General features: G+C 39.1%; 1 protein-coding gene across 4 annotated transcripts in view; it reads right to left on the bottom strand.

Annotated features, from left to right (window-relative positions):
- Nucleotides 1-19,609, bottom strand: part of unc5a (unc-5 netrin receptor A) — a 398,198-nt gene that overhangs the window by 131,767 nt on the left and 246,822 nt on the right. For 2 of the 4 annotated variants that reach the window (XM_057851222.1, XM_057851221.1), the window contains exons 5-6: nt 17,229-17,409; nt 5,315-5,482 (exon numbers count right to left, since the gene is read on the bottom strand). In XM_057851222.1, the coding sequence (XP_057707205.1) occupies nt 5,315-5,482; nt 17,229-17,409 (349 nt within the window). The remainder of the gene's footprint in view (nt 1-5,314; nt 5,483-17,228; nt 17,410-19,609) is intronic. The other 2 variants (XM_057851224.1, XM_057851223.1) reach the window with 1 other exon arrangement.

Genomic DNA, 19,609 nt, shown 5'->3' on the forward strand with positions numbered 1-19,609 from the left:
CTCAGACTAATAAATATTTTCACCCAAAAGACTAAGACTAACACAAGAATTAAAAGGGCTGACCATCAACCCCATAATAGTGATGATTCTCGCAAAGTGTCAGGATGTCTTTGACAAGAAATTACTGTAAAAAAAAATGTTGAAAAGAATATCAACTCCACTGCAAGGTAATAAGCTTCTCTGTAATATATAATTGACTATTCCAAGACGATACGATGATATGAAAATATTTATGGAAGAGTAAAAAATTGTAACAACAAACCCTGTTCTCCCCTGCAATTGTCAGGTTGAATTTACATCAACTTAAAAGTTGAAGAACACACACAAGAAATGGAGTTAAACTCTTGTCTGTTTAGCCAAGTACAGGCCTCAAGTCTTAATCCTGTTGTACTGTGAGCCTTCATTTTTTGCCTAACCTCCTTCTTGAGTTTGCATGGCTACCCCAGCATGAAGCCCATCTGATCTGACAGACTGGCCTCCTGCCGCCTACTCACACACTTTGGTGACTTGGACCTTCACAAGAAGGGAGGTGCTAGCGTTCTTTCGCAAAGAGGAGTCACTCAACAGGCTGTTGCAAAAGATGTCGGTCTGAAGAAGTTTATATCAAATATGTGGAAAAATAACCTCCCTACAAATGCTCATTTTTTAAATACAACAAATACGTAAAATGTGATAAGATAGTGCAGAATAAACTCAAAATTGCTTGTGACTAATCAATTGTTTAAGTTGGCATAAACACAAAACAAATACAAAAAGCCATAAATATAGTAATGAAAAAAAAAGAAACAAACTGTAATCACATACTGACCAATGCAAGCAGCACCGAACAATTTATTTTCATGCAATAGATTTCTGCCATACAATAAAAATCACAAAAGCACACAGGCAATGAAAGAGCAGCTCAAAAACGAAGGCCCTCAAGATACCGCTTGAGTGAGACGAGAAAAGAGAGCACTACACTTAAGAAGAAACGAATGACAATGTGCATCTATGGAAACTTGACCTTTCTTGAGAAATGATGGCAACTTTGCTTACGTATGAGGGCTTTCAACGGGATGTTCAAGTCATTCTCAAAGTATGTAAAGGACGCTTGCAAGCTCTCCATGCTGGGGAATGTGACTCTGACATGTCTCCTTTAGCATGTCAAGACAATGCGATTCATGGATGTGGTCGTGTGTTTGATGAATCAAAAGTGAGGATTCAGATGTATTTGGGGTTTGTCGCTGCCGGGCTGTGCGTGAGCTTACTGACAAATGACGCAGCAGTCACTTCATCTCATCTCGGCGGACTCGGGAGGCACGTTCGTGAGCTCGCAGCCGAGCCACGATGCCACTTGTGATTGGGAAGAACAAACTTATCATGTCCTCGTCTCTGCCGTGTTGGTCCCTGGCCTTGAGAGAAACCTGCTCCAGGCACTGACAGCTGGACATGTCTGAGCCACGGAGACAGGTAACGAGGGAGGAGAAGGATGCCGAGGTGACCTGCTGCTACCGGACCATAAGACTGACAGGGGCGTGACAGAGAATCTTGTTGTTTTCTTGGAATACAGTGGAAGTCGCAAAGGTCAAACGTGAGGCGTTTTGATCGACTTTGGCTCAATGTGCAGCTCAAGGATGAGTCTAAACGTGTTTTAAAAATACTATATACAGTATTTTAGAATATTTGATATTTATTCGGATCAAATATATTAGTCTTAAGAAAACCTAAATGCAAACTGACCATTTACCAGTGCAAACCTCTAAAACTGTATGTTCGGCCTACTGCACACCAAGCAGAATACTCCTTAAATATTTCGTAAAGCAACAATATTAAAGATCATTCAAGTTTTAGAACACTACCTTTGAAATTTCCTGGCCCGTCGCCATTATCGCTGTCTTGTTGTGTTTGCCAGAGTGAGCAGTGAAGCAGGCAGGCAGCTGATATGTGACAAAACCAGACAACTCGCGCTTCATTCAACCAAATTGTAGTAACATGCCCCTTCACATCCTCAGTAACGGTAACGGCGTTGCAAAGATGGGAAAAGTAATTAATTAGATTACTCACTACTGGAAAAAAAAAAAAAGTCGTTAGAAACGCCGTGATACTACTCTAACACCGTTATTAACAACACTGAATGTGACTAAGGCTAGGTTCATACCGCAGGTCTTAATGCAGAGTTCTGATTTTTTGTCATATCTGTTTTTTCGGTTTTTTTTGGGCGTGCCCCTTCAGGCAGCCCTTGTTCATTGAGCCAGTTCAAGTATTACGCATGCGCATTAATCGTCCGAGATGTGCTGAGAAAACTGACCTGCATGCGCAGAAGGATCAAAACAAATAACTATGCACTGTGTGTGCTGTTTCAATTTGCCTCGACTCGGCCATGTAAGCAATACTGAAATATTGCTCATTTGGGGCACAGTAAGAAACTGAGCATTATCAGGCTTATCCTTTTCTTCATTGTATTTTTTTTTTTTTAATGACCTATGACCGTAGTCAAGCCCGCCTCCTGCGTAGTGAAAGCCGAGTTCAAGCTAAACGCTAACGCTATTGAACAGCTACACCGCAGCCGTCTTGCGTGCTGCTCTCCCTCTTTGCTGACGTAATTGCTGCATGAATTCCGATTTGGGAAACTTGACAGTTCAGACCGCCACCACATTCTGGAAAAATGTGGCCCAGATTGGATTTAAACCACATACGAAAGTGACCAAGATTTGAAATGGTCCACTTCTATGCGACTTGTCACATTCAGATTGTCAAGTTAATGCCTCACTCGAGTCGGAAAAAACATGAAAAAATGGGATTCGTGCATTAAGACTTGCGGTATGAACCTAGCCTAATTGATGGCAAAGAGGGAACGTTCAATGTTAAAATTACAGAACATGAAATAGACCAGATTATGACGTTAGGGAAACATCTGTCCAAAACATGTACAATACAATTATTATTATTAAATCATTTAAGGGACAATGGCTCATGACTAGCATGGGAATTAGCACCGAAGCTCTCCAACAAAGGCTATAGGTTCCCCACTTAAAACAGATTGTTTCCCATTTTAAAACCAACCTTGTCCAACTATTTTTTAAACAATTCCTTTGAACTTCTTCGCTCAATTACATTGTGTAAAACAAAACTAGTAAATGATGGTATCACTTTGTTTTATTTTATTCCAAATTAATGCCTCCTTGTATGACAGCTAGTAACGTTAACAAGATACCCCAAACTTTGCTTGTTCAGTTAAAAATTTGTGACAGTGATAGTTGACCCCAGAACAAGTACCGTAATTTTCGCGCTATAAGGCGCAACTGACTATAAGCCGCCACCCACCAAATTTGGAACGAAAACGACATTTGTTCATATATAAGCTGCACTAGACTATAAATCGCTGCTGTCCTCACTGTATTATGTGATATTTACACCAAAAGATGTTTAACAGTAACTCTTTATTTGACAACGGCGTCATACGGCCATTGTAAGACCAAATGAACCACCATGAAGCTTTTGACCAATTGCCTGCAAATCTTCATTGCTTCAAGAAGCTTCATTTGGCCATCACTGCTCCCTTGGGGAGACAGTCAACCTCTGCTGTTACCTGCTGTCAACGCTGTTGTTGTCCAACATGCCTCTTAGCATGCATTGCAGCGCTACAGATGAAAATAACAATCAAAATTCGATTCCTGTGCTAATTATTTCTTCAGTTACTGTTCCAGTTGTTTCATTAATTGCTACTTATGGCATTCGGTAACACTTTGTTTGACAGTAGCGCCATAAGATTGTCATTAGAAAATTATAATTATCACATGACACTGTCATGAGAATTCATGAATGGTTAAAACTGATGTCATTTAGTGTCATCTGGCAAATATCTCACTTTTGAATTGATGTAAAAATCCAAATAGGACATAAATGGAGTTGGTGAAATAATTTGACGGATGACATTTAATGACATACAGCATTCAGTAATGCCCATGATCGTGTCATGTCATAACTATGACTATGTTTTAAGGCCGCTGTCCATAATATACATTGAATTGCAGTATGTAAAATGTCATAAAGTTGAGAAATACAACTTGCAATCCAACTAGCATCAACAATGATTTTGTTTAACTTTTAAGATTGTAAAATAAAATAAGTTTAATCCATGTAGCATGGTATATTTACTGAAATGGATGCATTTTCTGCCACGGCACTGCAAAGCCTGAAATTACAGACGCTCTTCTTAAAAAACAAGGAGGGTTTGGTCTAACAATAGAAGGGCTGACATTCATCTTTTCATATTCATGAGGTCAGTATTGTGCTTTCTGCTACAGTACATGCCAAGCATCAAATTTAATTACTGATGGCATGGGAGCTAATACTACCAGATACATCCAGATAGCATCCTGGACAAGCATCACCCATTTTTGCATTTTCCTCGTCTCCATCCACTTGCTGGGTTAAGTTACTTCCACTCACGCTTAACATCTGGTGATGTCTTTACATGGCCATGTGCAACATAATACCTTGATTCATGGAGGAAAATAACCTTTGTTTTAGCAAGGGAGCGGCTGCTCCTGACAGAGGTGTTGGGTTTCCCTCAGTGCTTTTCAAGCATGGAGGATTTTCTCCTGCAGTCTGCCGTTTGATCCGCAGGCAGCACAACAGCCAATGCTGGTTTGTACTGGATCCGACGTTTTCCTTTTCTCATTCACTGGCTTCTTTCACCTTTATCTTTGTTTTTTCATAGGCCGCTGTCTCGCTGTCACGCTATCTCTGGGCCATCGTCACTGAGCTAATGTAGGACTGCAAATGAAGCAGGCTGCATCTCAGGCTACAAAGGATCGATATATGTTGCTCAGTATCAGGCAGACACTCCCTGCCTCTTGGATTCTCTCACGAGAAAGAATGAGCAGGGAAATGAAAGGCCCCCCGACTCTTACGACGTAAACATAGCACACAGGCTGCCATAATTCACCCTTTTACTGCCCATATTTACTACACAGCTTTAGCTGCAAACAATAACAAATGTAGTAGCTGGTCTGACACAGCAGCATGCCTGGTCGGGACTATGTCTCTTAAATCAGAGAGGTCTATGAAATAAGAGCAGGGTCTTCATAAAAGATAATGAGATATGTGAACAAAGTGGGATGATAAATCACTTTCATGGCCGTGAGGACTAATAGTTTCTAAAAAAAATGTGTGCACGTTTAATTGTGGAATACAACAGAAACAGCACTAGCTGAGGAACAAGTCGCAGGCCAAAATAAGGATGAACAAATGCAAAAAAAAAAAAATGCAAAAAGAAAAACATGGGAAGCCAAGTGCCACAGGACAAGCAGGGGGTTGCCTGGGATTTTACCTGGACAGGTGGCCACACAGGCACTTTTCTGGACGTTCTGCCCCTCACAGGACGTGCCTCCGTTCAGTGGTGTGGGGTTGGTGCAGCTCCGACTCCTCTTCTGCCAGCCTCGCCCACAAACAGCACTGCAGGACGACCAGGTGGTCCACGTGGACCAGCCGCCGTTGACTGTCAGACCAGTGCAAGGAGGGGAATGGTTGGTGGGTTAAGGGGTAGGGAGAAGGTTGAAAGGGAGGATGGGATGAGGGGACAGAGCAGCCAGGATTACCCGACATGCACGTGTGTGTTCCAAGAATAATCTTGAGTGCTGCTGCGGTTCTAACGGAAGCTTGAAAAAGGGGGCTTCTTCCTGCACTTGAGCTGGAATTACAGCCACCTGGAGTGCAAACACATCGGCTACATTTACAGTAGGTGACCACATCCCAACCTGATTAACCAAAGGATGTGAGAAACGATACGACTAAATTAATGCTACGCACAGCCAAATGTTTGGAGCCAAACAGAGCGGGAAAACGCTCCCTACGTGCAGGAAACGACAAATCACAACAGAACTTATCTTAAGTGTGTTATACATCATGGCAATGAAAGTGATTAGGTTTGGGCCCATTTATCAACATTAATTTCTGATTGCTGCATTTCACATCACGCATTATGTTGTCTGAATTATAGAGAATAGCCCTATCATTTATTTACATCCCATCACAATTGCCAAGTGCAGCACAATCAAGCTCATGTGAGAGCCCGTGTTCTGAAGCTGCACCAGTCGAAGGCACATCACTGCTGACGGCAAGTAATTACATCAAACCATCCTGATGTGAATCAAATCTTTGCTTGTTTCAACTTACATGACACAGTGATCCCTGATTTATTGACGTGAACAGTGCAGTTTTTCCCCTCTCTGGACACCCACCCCCAATTTCCCCTCTTACTTTTGCCTTGCCGTGACTGAATCATTTCCTTGTGCTCGCTACGCGATTGATTGCCCGCCACAGCGAGGTAAATTGCCAGGCAACACAAGCCCTGATTACCTCTTAGCACAGAATGTAGTCTCACCAGCCAGGCCGTGATAAAATGCATTTCTGGCCCCCTGTTGAACCCTTTGAAAAGTAGCCATTATTATGACCCACTGCAGCTAGCTAGATCAACTAGCATGGTGGACGTACCGTTTATTCATCTGAAGCACAATAGGTGAGCAGGAAGAAAGAAACAAGAGTGCTTTTGTTGCAATTTTACCTTATTCAATCGCACCCAGTGATTCATTTGTCACCTTTTCAACCTCGGTGAAAGACGGCGGTTGGGGAGTATGCATGCAAAAATGGAGTCTGCTCACACCTGCTTCTTCGATATTATAAGTTAGAAATATTGTTTAGAATTTGAACTCCAGTGGTACCTGTACATAATATTTATTGTACTAGGGAAATCCCAATCACATATTTTTGCGAGGCACCTGATTTTGAGGATCTGCCAATTAGGGGTGTGACAAAATATCGAAACGGTGATATATCATGATACTTTGTATCCCGAAAAGGTTATCGATATGCTCCTGTCAAGAATCGTTTTAAAAAGGTGTCAATTAAAAAAAAAAAAAAAAAAAAAAAAAAAAAAAAGGCTGCCATTGACTGTGCTCGATGCCCAATCCATTTAGACTGGGAACGTTCGTTCATTCAAAACCAGAGCATTATCAGTCATTCGGTCCGATTTTCGGGGCCTTTACAGGTCTCTTGCTTTTCATTTTAGGGCATTTACAGGTCATTTTCTGTTGAGTTTGAGTCACTGCCTATTCATTTGGGTGATTCCCAGGTCACTTCCTGTTCTGTAATGCAAAATAAACAGCAAGTGACCCATAAAATACCTCAAAATCAACAGGAAGTAACTGAAAATCAACAGGTAAATGACCTTAAATGGCCCAAAATTACTCATTGCCTGGCATTGGCTGCCACTGACGGCCATAGACGTCCAATCCATTTGAAGTGGGAGGAATGGCAGCGAATGAACAAATGTCTACTAGTGATAAACTTATTCCAAGTCACAGCAGAAGCTCTTTTTTTCTGTTTATTAGTTTTTTGTAGAATATCCTAGAATGATTGAATAGAATGAAAATCGTTGTATCGCTATATCGTCAGATCATCGTTATCATGAGCTTTGTATTGCAAATCGTATCGTATCGTGAGGTACCAAGAGGTTCCCACTCCTACTGCCAATACAGAGTCCTGATCCAATACCTTGGAAATGTATTCGGAGGGAGGGAATCCGCTTCCAACATTTTTTCCCCAATTTGAACAAAGCTATCCCAACATTATAGCCATATAAAATGGTTATTAGTACAACGTTGGTTTCAACGAAAAAACGAATTCACAATTAAATCCGTTGTGCTGTACAAAATAAGGTTGCAAACAAAGTTAAATCTAAATATTTAGTTACTAATAAATAATGTTTTATATAAAAATAACGGTGGTCATCCAATGTGATATATCGGGCTATTTTGGTTGTTTTTCCTGAACTTTTTTGCTCGACATTGTCTTTGTTCTCCAAATTAGTCTAAATTAAATGATATCAGGGTCTCCGCAGGTTTCAACAAGCCAAATTTAAGATTTTTTAAAGTCCGTATGAATACAGTTTAAGACCCATTTGACATGGATACCAGCAGAAAAGTACAAAAGACTTGAAGGAAAAAGAGCAGGCAGCAAAGGTAATTCCGCTTTGTAGTTATGTTATAGCGTCCTCAAAAATCGAAACATTTAAAAGCGAGACTGAAGTTCACGCATGTTCTAAACAGTATTGTTTTCGTCAACGATGATGACAACAAAAATATTTCGTCAACGAGCAATTTTTTAATGACGATAAAATGAGAACTAAATGAAAATTCGCCATAGTTTCCATCATGAATTCGCAATGTGTGATATGTTCTGATTGTATGTGTAGTTAGAACGCATTTAGCAGTGCTTGGTCGTGTCACTCATGTGATGTGCTGCGCCCCCCTCGCCCCAAACACACGTTTACTCTAAAGATGTCCCGATCGATTAGGTCCGATCACGTCATTTTCAAAGTATCGGAATCGGCAAAAAAATATCAGACATGCCTTTTTAAAATATACTGTATACTGGTATACTGTATATTTTTTATTAAATCGTTTTCTAATTGTATTTAACGTTACAGACAAAATGTCTTACACTCATCCAGAGTAGTTTTGGCTTAAAGTAGGGCTATCAAATTTATTGCGTTAACGGCGGCAATTAATTTTTTAAAATTAATCACGTTAAGTAATTAACGCATGCGCTGCACGACTCCCGCATTGTCGCGTTCAATCTATAAAGATGCCGTTTTACCTATAGATAGCACTAAAAGGCAGCGTATAATGAGTAGAGAGAATTTTGACAGCCTTTGGAGCCATTTTTTATGTGGCTAAAGCCTTACAATACCTCTCTCAGCAATTAAAAATCACGTGGGAGGCAATGTGGGGAAGAAAGGTAGTAGTTGATCATTTTCTTAACACCGTATGTTCTTTCCCAACGCAGAGAAGATATATCAATTGGTGCCCCTACGCACAGTCAATGTTGCACTTCCCATCATGCATCTGGTTAAATGGCTACAGTATCATTTACTGAAAGCTCAACAAATACACTAGATGGCAATATTTAGTCACAGTATACAAAGTCACATTTATCCTTTAAGAATTACAAGTCTTTCTATCCGTGGATCCCTCTCACAGAAAGAATGTTAATAATGTAAATGCCATCTTGAGGATTTATTGTCATAATAAACAAATACAGTACTTATGTACTGTATGTTGAATGTATGTATTCGTCCGAGTTTTATTCATTTTTTTTCTTAATGCATTGCCAAAATGTATATGATCGGGAAAAATTATCGGGAATGATTGGAATTGAATCGGGAGCAAAAAAAAAAAAAGGAATCGGATCGGGAAATATCGGGATCGGCAGATACTCAAACTAAAACGATCGGGAGCAAAAAAACATGATCGGAACAACCCTAGTTTACTCACCGGTCTTCTCCAGTCTCCAGATTTGCCGTTTGTGAAACACACGTCGGGTGCTGCTTGGAAAGTTTTGTTTTCTTATCTTGGCTAGCTATGCCATGTTGTTTTAAATGTAACTTGTAGCGTTAGCATAGCGTTCGCGCTAACATTTAGCAGGGTGCGTGTCATCTTAAACTCTTGGAAAACTTTTTACATACAGTTTGTTTTAAGCTTGTGCCCATTCCAGGCTCCTTTTGCGAAACATGTTTCAGGTGCTGCTTGGTCAGTTTTGTTTTTTTATCTTGGCTATGCCATGTTGCTTTAGCCTTTAAAGGTCTGTGCTGAGTGATCATAACAAAGTACCGTAAAATCCGGACTATTGAGCGCCCCTGATTACAAGCCTCACCCAGTACATTTTTAAAGAAAAAAGCATTTTGTACACACATAAGCCTCTCCTGCCTATAAGCCGCGTATGCCCACATAGTAAACAGAAATATTTATAAAGGAATACACAGTTTTCTAAGTTTTAATACCATACTTTAACGAATCGGGTTATGATATAGCGCGTGACTTACAGGTAAGGGAGGTGCAGAAGAGCAAGAGACGTGCTGTTGTTGCGGGTGTGTCTGTGTGTGCGTGTCGGCTGCTAGAGGCAGCAGTCGTGTGTTGTTCGACGAGTTTCCAAAATAAAGAATTGCAACCTAACTTAGCGGGTTACTCTTTGTCATCGTTACATTACCTTAAATTTTCTTTCCAAACAGCGCCAGCAACACGGCACTTAGCTGACTCCTCAAGCTCACTCATAAGCGTGTGTCGTCCTCTTCGTCACGCAGCAGACCGGCTTTTGGAAACCCGTTGGTGATGGTGGATTTTTTTCATGCTGCTCCACGCTGTCAGACTTTTGCAAAAGTTGCTCTTCGCATACGGCCACTTTTGTAAACGATCTGACGCCGCTGGCCATCCAAGCCTTCAATTCAACTCGGCACGTCATATCCATTCCTTCTAGCATTTTCCATCATGCGGGTATGCTAATTTTACTAATGCACAACGATGAGGGTCTGCTACTTTTATTTGTGCACAAAGCACAAAATTAAGATACGGGTAAGAGTGCAAACTAGCGTCTTCCTCGACACATATATTGCACGTGTCTTATGCTTACATTTTATGCTCTAGCGCTCCTGGCGGTCGTTAGAAAAATTGATAAATTGGCCGCATCATTGGATACGCCGCAGGATTCAAAATGAGGGAAAAAAGTAGCGGCTTGTAATCCGGAAATTACGGTAAACTGACTTCTAGCGTTAGCATAGCGTTCACATTAGCATTTAGCGCGGTGACTCGGTGACAGTCGGTGTCTTCTTAAACTCTTGGAAATCATTTTACAAACAGTTGGTGGCATCCAGGTGACTTTAATTAATTGCAAATAATGTGCCGTTTTCTATGCCTGTTTGTTGTGCCTTGTAGACTCTACAGTTATGTGCTCGTCTGTCATGGTCATTCGAAATTGTTGGAAACCTTTTATTTATTCATTCATGGACTAAAACTTTTGAAGTTTATAGACGAAAACATTTTTAGGATTGTCCACTAAAACTGGACGAAATTTGAGTCACCCTAAGAAGTATTTTCCTCCAAAAGACGAAGATGAAAATTAAAATGGCTGCCAAAAACAACACTGGTTCTAAATAAAAGTAACATCAATGTTTTTTCCCCCAAGACCTTTTAAATTCGTATTTACCGTATTGGCCCGAATATAAGACGGTGTTTTTTGCATTGAAATAAGACTGAAAAAGAAGAGGTCGTCTTATATTCGCGGTCCAGACATTATACCCATTCAAGATGCTAGATGGCGCCAGATATCATTGAAGCGATGTTCTGTCATGACAGATCTCAGCTACTCTCAAGTTTAACCAGTTTGTATTATTTTATTGCAATGTTTTTCTTTATTCAGATTTGTTTCAAGACTACAGTTACAGTTAGACTTCACTTTGATGGTTAATGCAGTTAATGCAATTTTGTTGTTTTATCACAATAGATTGGTTTATTTACATTTCAAAAACCAGAAGCCATTCATTTACGAATGTGATTGCACTTTAGTTTACATATTTAAATGTTCAGATATTAAGATTTGAATGAGGCAAAATAACATGCTTTTTCTCTCAAATATATTGCTATAATCATTTGTTTCAGATGTACTGTAATTATTTTCTGTATAAAAATTAATATGGTGTTCAAACAGTCTTTTTTTCAAACTTGAGTCTTGAAAAAGAGGGGGTCGTCTTATAATCAGGGCCGTCTAATATTCGGGCCAATACGGTAATATCTTTTGTGATATTTGATCAGAATTTTATGGCCTTAAATTCAAATTACTGGATTTAAGACATTTTTAACTACTTACGATTGTACAATGTTACTGTAAATTAGAACTATTATTATTACTTTTACAATAGCCTCATACCTCTGGATTATTTTGTTGCTTGTTTCCCTGAACACATTAATTGCCAATGACAGTTTTAGACATCATATCATATTCAACAGGGAAGGCTGACTTTGAGAGATCATATTTCACTGCCTGGCAAAGCTGGCTCTCCCAGGAAAAATGGATTGGACGTCTATTGCTGGCAATGGCAGCCAATGAGTTAATATGCAAAAATAAATAAATTTAAAAACCCCGATCATTTTCACCCAATTACGAAAATGATGTGATCGAGCCTGATTTTTGATCACGTGATCGGATCGGGGGCATCCCAATGTTGTGCTTTTGGAAACAGGCAGCGACATAAAACATTTGCCTTTCTTATCTAACGCTAGTAGTTGCAGAAACTGGCTTAGTATTCAAGGTTTATTAAAAAAAGTACTTGAAAAAACACAAATCCAATGCCAAACACATTTGGAATAACATTTTAAACTATTGTGTGACCAAAATCTCAACTCAAACAAAGTAAACATTATTTATACTGGTGAAGCTCACTGTGCTCCGTACAGCCCACACTTTTTTCGGTATTCACATTTTTCCCCACCGTTAGACTTCAACAGCCTTAAATCTACAGAGATTGTTGGTATAAGAGGTAGCAGAGTCACAAAGGTAAAGGGTAATTGATATTCAGGTCTGAGCAACCTGAATATGAAAACTGCATAACATATTCAATTTTGGTGAGGAAATTTCCAACAACAATATTTCACTAAGGATGTGACTACTCATAAGGTAGCTTCTGTTTGTGCAAAAACATATTTACAAAAAGAAACTCATGGCGACATTCAAAATATTGTGGTATATATATATTATTATTTGAAGATTTAAAGAAAACAAAACAAACAAACAAACAAACAAACAAACAAAAAGGCTAAGGCTAAGAGGGAAATCAAGTATTGCCAGTGCTATTATACTGTATTTGTGACTTTTAGTGTGTAATACAAACAATACAACTGTGCACATTTACAATAATGATAGTTCAATTAATTTTTTTTTCAGTAGTGATAAAAATTTATAGCTCCACTGTTGAGTCCACATAGTCTTACAGTGCTCTTTGAAAACAGCGACTGTCTCTTTGCAAATGAGGCAGACACAGTTGTTGCGTATTTTATTGAAGAAATAGTCCAATATCCACCTATCCTTGAAGCGTCGGCCATCGCAGTCAACTTTTTTTTTATTGATTGTCGCCATTTTAGAAAATTGGAAGTAAAGGGTCACACGGGGTAATGTTGCTTAGAGTGCTGCTCTTAAGGTTTTTCAAAGTTTCGTGAGAATAGGCCGAGTTTCTGTGGACAAGATAGTTGTAGACATCAGGGTAGCAGATGTCAGGCAGGGACAGCAAAGACAGCAGGTCGAAAAATATTGATTTAGGCATCAAATATGGATCTGGCGAATGGATCGACCGAAGCTTTTCCACATAACGCCTTTTATGCAACACATCCAATGAGTTTACAGCGTCTGAAAGCACCGGGGCTTCCATGAATTGCACTATAAATTGCATGATAAATTGAGACCATTGAGAATACGGACACACAATGACGGACAATATGGCGGCGCAATACAGCGACACGTCATTGTGTGACGTTGGTGATTGGGGTCTAGCATGCACATTCAATTGCATATTGTGACTACTGTAAAGTAAGTACTACAAGAACCTTTTCCCCCCCAGCTTTAACCACTTTGATTCAACCGAGGTGCACTCCATTTTCGAATTTTCTTGATTACAGGAACGCCACACTCGCATCTTATACTTTTGTTACCATAAGACAGTCTTGTTTAAAGACATTGATGACCCCAAAAATGGTCTTTTTTGAGCCTCTTACTATATATATATATATATATATATATATATATATATATATATATATATATATATATATTTAATTTACTTAAACTTTATAATTAATGAAAGCAAAGTGAGTAAATTAATTTCTTCTTGTTTTGTAATTAATAAAAAAGGAAAAACACTCATTTTAAAGATTTACTGATTTAGGTATCGAAATCAGAATTTTAAAAACAGAGCAAAAACTAAATCTATGTGTGGTATTTCTTTTTTTAAATAAAAAAAGCAAAAATCTAAAGAACCTATCTAAAGAGTATTTTAAATATTTTTTCAAAAGGAACATAAAAACAATAACTACTCTGATTTCTGTCATTCTTGAGCTTTTATTGAAAACTACTAACATTTTTATTGACATTTTATTTCAGGCAGAAACATGGAATCAAGGCAAATGATTTACTGTCACAAGCCAGTGGGGGTTTGACACCTGCGCCGCAAAATACGTAGTTTAAAATCCATTACGTTTATTTAACCCTTTCATGCACAAATTATGACTTTCTTTTTCTTAGACGTCCAGCACCGTCAATTGCACTGAAAGATCAGACTTCACATCCAGTCTTCCCAACCATAGACTTCACTATCAGTTGACGAGTCATCTCCTACAGACATTGCGCCATGGCTTCCCTGAGGGATGAATGAATAAAAACTGCCCGTTTTTCCACTTTTAATCAAGAATCTAGACTGTTCTACATTCATATTTATAGAAATTCCGGGATTTACGCATTTATTATTAGAATTTTCAACTTAAAAAGCTCTTTGTTTTGTGATGGATGCCATGTTGGATTTTGGATCCATACACAATAGTGTCACTTTACTTTCAAATGATCAGGTAATTTTTTTGGCTAAAAAAATGTCATTTAGACATTTCTGCGTCCATACCAAAAAAAATAAAATCGTGTTTTCATTATTCATTCATATTTATTTATTTATTATTATTTGTTTTGTTTTATGTAACATTTCAATCTAAAAACGACGAGGGCCAGATAGCCGGCAAAACGTGCTGAGGCAATAGTGACATCGGAATTCAACCTAAATAAGTTGTGATTGTATATAGAAAAATGTAGAATTTGCGTTTGTTTCGTAAAATTAATATAATTCTTCATGCTTTCCTCAAGTATTAGATTTCTGATGTGAAAATTGAGTGATCGATTAGCTGTTGAAAACTGTCAAATTGCACTAAATTTAAAAAATGTAAATCGCCATTGCGGGCAAAAACTTATACGTTAAATATTGCTATTGATTACAATAATATAGTGCATTATCTCTGCAATTGCTTATTTTTGTGCATCTAGTGTAAAATCAGAGAATTTTATAGCCATTTTAAGTTTTGTTATACCTATATTAAAATTAATTAAATGGTATTTTATTAGGGAACCTTTTTGAATTTTTTGATGCCGCTGCTCATGGAGACATATATGGCTAAGGCAGGTGCCTGTTTTGATTTTAGGCAGTGTTGTTAATCTTGCTTGAAAAAAGTAATTAATTATAGTTACAAATTACTTCTCGCAAAAAGTAATTGTGTTAGTAACTCAGTTACCTGAATGTAAGAGTAATTAGTTACTTGGCAAAGTAACTGGTGATAATTTTCATGTTTTGTTTATTTTTTTCCTCAAAAAAAAAAAAAAAAAAAAAAAAAAAAAAAAAAAAAAAACATAGGTCACACTATGTGAAGTTTAAAAGGTTTTTGGGACAATTGGCCCTAGCCCAATTCTTTACCCTAATTTACCCATTACCCTGAATCAACCGTTAAAAGTTGTTGAAATTGCTCCCATTATTGCATTAGTTCCCTTCTGTCTACTTTTGACATGTGGAAGTTTTAAAACTGTTTCATCATTTAAAGATAGATTCAAGATTTTGCCGATTTAGGAGTATTTTCGATAAAAAGTTACTTAGGTTCGCGAGGAAGGTTCTCTACAACAGAGGCTTCCTAAGAAGTCTACTGCTTTAAGATGGCGGCTGTTTACCAACGCATCTAGTTTCCATACTGTACATGTTGCTAGCGGTGCCGTGTAGAGGTGTGCAAAATTTCCGATTCTTAGATTATTCGCGATTCGGCCGTGGAAGATTCGAGAACGATTCACAAACATCCAAATTCCGATTATTGAAATATGCAAATTGAAGCGGAAGTACAACACACTCAGCGCGCCGCGCGGTCTTCGGGACGCAATGAGGACCGAAGCGAGAGTAGCGAAACATCATGCTTCTCATTACCTGGCCCCTCGGGTAATGCCAATGCTCAACTCACGGCTCTAGCTCAACTCATGCCATGAGATAAAAAAAACACAACAACATACCTGACTGCTGCCGAAAAGCTGCTACAAAGTACATCCACATAATGTTACGGTAGATATAATTTATATAGGACTAGATGTAATATAGATTCGGAAGCGTTAGCAGCACATCTACAAAAATCTAGATGCGGCGTTAGTAAACGGCCGCCATCTTAAAGCAGTACACTTCCCTGCAAGGCTGTTGTAGTGAACCTTCCAAGCGAACTTAATTAACTTTTTATCTAAAATACTCCTAAATTGGTAAAATATTGACTTGAATCCATCTTTAAAATAGTTTTAAAACTTTCACATGTCGAAAGTAAACAAAAGGGAAATTATGGAATAACAGGAGCAATTTTAACAACTTTAACGGTTGATTCACAACATTAAATTAATTGAATGTAGTTTAAAGCTGCTGATACAGAATAGGGACTGGAGTTTTTTATTTAATGTTATTTTTGTATATTTGTTTACTGCTATATGTTAACTTGATACTGAAATTGTAGTTTGGTTTAGCCTGAGAGTATTTTTGAACAATTTTGGAACTAATGTACAAAACGTTAAAAAAAAAAAAAAGGAGGGGGGTGCATCAATAATCATTTTATAATCGAATCGGAGCCTCTGAATCGTAATCGAATTGTTAGGTGCCCAAAGATTCCCAGCTCTAGCACTGCCGTGTCATTTCGTATCTAGTTCTATATATATGTATATGTGATAATTACCATGTCTACCATATCATGTGGGCGTAGTTTGTAGGCTATCGGCTACGGTCAGGTATTATTGGAGCCACCTAGCATCGCATTTGCTCGGCGTCACAACTTTTTTGCCTCCTCCCCACTCCTGCTCTGCTCTGTCGTCTTGGTGAGTCCGTCTCCCTCAGACTTTTCTTGCGTCATTCAAGTAAGTAACGCATAGTAAAGCAAGCCTTTGCATCCTCAGTAACGGTAACGGCGTTGCCAAGATGAGAAAAGTAATTAATTAGATTACTCACTACTGAAAAAATAACGCCGTAAGTAACGTCATTATATTCTAACGCCGTTATTAACAACACTGGTTTTAGGTCACTAGCGGCTTTGGTTTTGAAAATATTTTAATTTCGTTTTCCGTCAACTGATCGTGAAATCTATGTTCCAACTTAAATTAATTGAACGTCTATTGCCGTCAATGGCCTGCAATGACTTAATTACTATGAAAAAAACTTTTTTACTTGGGGCCATAAAAATAGTATTTGTGTTTTTATTCATTTTCTACAGTGATCATACTTTATCTAGTATGTATGGAAACTGTCCATGTCGTGAAAAGTGACCTATCAAACAAATCCTGATCATCCAAACCGTGTTTCGGAATGAGTGTCCACCTACCGTAGATAAGGATCGTGGCAGAGTTGCTTTTACGGCGAGCGACAATGTTCTTGGCCACACACGTGTAGTTGCCCGTGTCGGCCAACCGGGCCTTTTTGATGACAAGATTATGGTCGGTCGTGATGAAAAAATTGGGGTCGCTCTGCGGGTCGATCACGTCCTCGTTTCTCTGCCACTCCACCTGAAAGAGAGTTTGATCGGTCAAAAGTGCAACTGATCCCAACAGAATGCACATCTAAAGCCACAGTGACTGTTGTAAAGGGGAGACAGCTGGGTAGTTTTGTTTTTTTTTTTTTCTTAACCAAATGAATATATTCATGCATGTATGTGATTGATAGAAATATTTGGTGCTGCTACAAAACGCGGAGTGAAAAAAATGGAGACATTTTCCATGCTGTTGCAATTTCTGTTTTTGGTGCACTCTGTTGTTTACTTGGTCACACTTGACCTTCTGCCTTCTTGAGTGTGTTGCAGTATTGTTGTTGGTATTATTGCTCCATGTGATGCACATAATTGGGCTTCCTTTTTCCTCTGCGCGCGCTTATTTTCTCCTGTGGTGACTTTTGCTCTGATGCTCTTTTTTGTCGAGCTGTGGGCTGGCACTTTCCTTCCCATTTCTCTGCAAGCTGTCCCCACACTGTCCAACTGTGATTGACTAGTTGGCTGTTTGCGGTCCCTGGGCTGTCTGAATGGCTCGCCCAACCTATGGTGTTTGTGTGATTAGACCTCACACTGTCTACACGGCTTTGTTCCACCTAACTGTATGATTCGGATGTTTGGGCATTTCTTTTGTTAAAAGCTAAACTACAGTTCAGTTCAGAGTACCGTTTTCTATCATTCATCCAGTATTGCATATTATACGTACAGTGGGGCAAATAAGTATTTAATCAAACACCAATTGTGCAAGTTCTCCAACTTGAAAAGATTAGAGAGGCCTGTAATTGTCAACATGTGTAAACCTCAACCATGAGAGACATAATGTGGAAAAAAAAACAGAAAATCACATTGTTTGATTTTTAAATAATTTATTTTCCAAATTAGAGTGGAAAATAAGTATTTGGTCACCTACAAACAAGCAAGATATCCGGCTGTCAAAGAGGTCTAACTTCTTCTAACGAGGTCTAACGAGGCTCCACTCGTCACCTGTATTAATGGCACTTGTTTTAACTTATTATCGCTATAAAAGACACCTGTCCACAACCTCTGTCAGTCACACTCCAAACTCCACTATGGCCAAGACCAAAGAGCTGTCGAAGGACACCAGAGAAAAAATTGTAGACCTGCACCAGGCTGGGAAGACTGAATCTGCAATAGGTAAAATGCTTGGTGTAAATAAATAAACTGTGGGAGCAATTATTAGAAAATAGAAGACATACAACACCACTGATAATCTCCCTCGATCTGGGGCTCCATGCAAGATCTCACCCAGTGGCGTCAAAATGATAACAAGAACGGTGAGCAAAAATCCCAGAACCACACGGGGGGACCTAGTGAATGACCTACAGAGACCTGGGACTACAGTAACAAAGGCTACTATCAGTAACACAATGCGCCGCCAGGGACTCAAATCCTGCACTGCCAGACGTGTCCCCCTGCTGAAGAAAGTACACGTCCAGGCCCGTCTCCGGTTCGCTAGAGAGCATTTGGATGATCCAGAAAAGGACTGGGGGAATATGTTATGGTCAGATGAAACCAAAATAGAACTTTTTGGTAGAAACACAGGTTCTCGTGTTTGGAGGAGAAAGAATACTGAATTGCATCTGAAGAACACCATACCCACTGTGAAGCATGGGGGAGGAAACATCATGTTTTGGGGAGGTTTTTTTGCAAAGGGACCAGGACGACTGATCAGTGTAAAGGAAAGAATGAATGGGGCCATGTATCGAGAGATTTTGAGTGAAAATCTCCTTCCATCAGCAAGGGCATTGAAGAAGAGACGTGGCTGGGTCTTTCAGCATGACAATGATCCCAAACACACAGCCAGGGCAACAAAGGAGTGGCTTTGTAAGAAGCATTTCAAAGTCCTGGAGTGGCCTAGCCAGTCTCCAGGTCTCAACCCCATAGAAAATCTGTGGAGGGAGTTAAAAGTCCGTGTTGCCCAACAACAGCCCCAAAACATCACTGCTCTAGAGGAGATCTGCATGGAGGAATGGGCCAAAATACCAGCAACAGTGTGTGAAAAGCTTGTGAAGAGTTACAGAAAAGGTTTGGCCTCCGTTATTGCCAACAAAGGGTACATAACAAAGTATTGAGATGAACTTTTGGTATTGACCAAATACTTATTTTCCACCATGATTTGCAAATAAATTCTTTAAAAATAACACCATGTGATTTTCTCGTTTTTTTTTTTTCCCCACATTCTGTCTCTCATGGTTGAGGTT

The sequence above is a fragment of the Corythoichthys intestinalis genome, chromosome 11, assembly GCF_030265065.1.
Source record: "Corythoichthys intestinalis isolate RoL2023-P3 chromosome 11, ASM3026506v1, whole genome shotgun sequence".
Classification (NCBI taxonomy): domain Eukaryota; kingdom Metazoa; phylum Chordata; class Actinopteri; order Syngnathiformes; family Syngnathidae; genus Corythoichthys; species Corythoichthys intestinalis.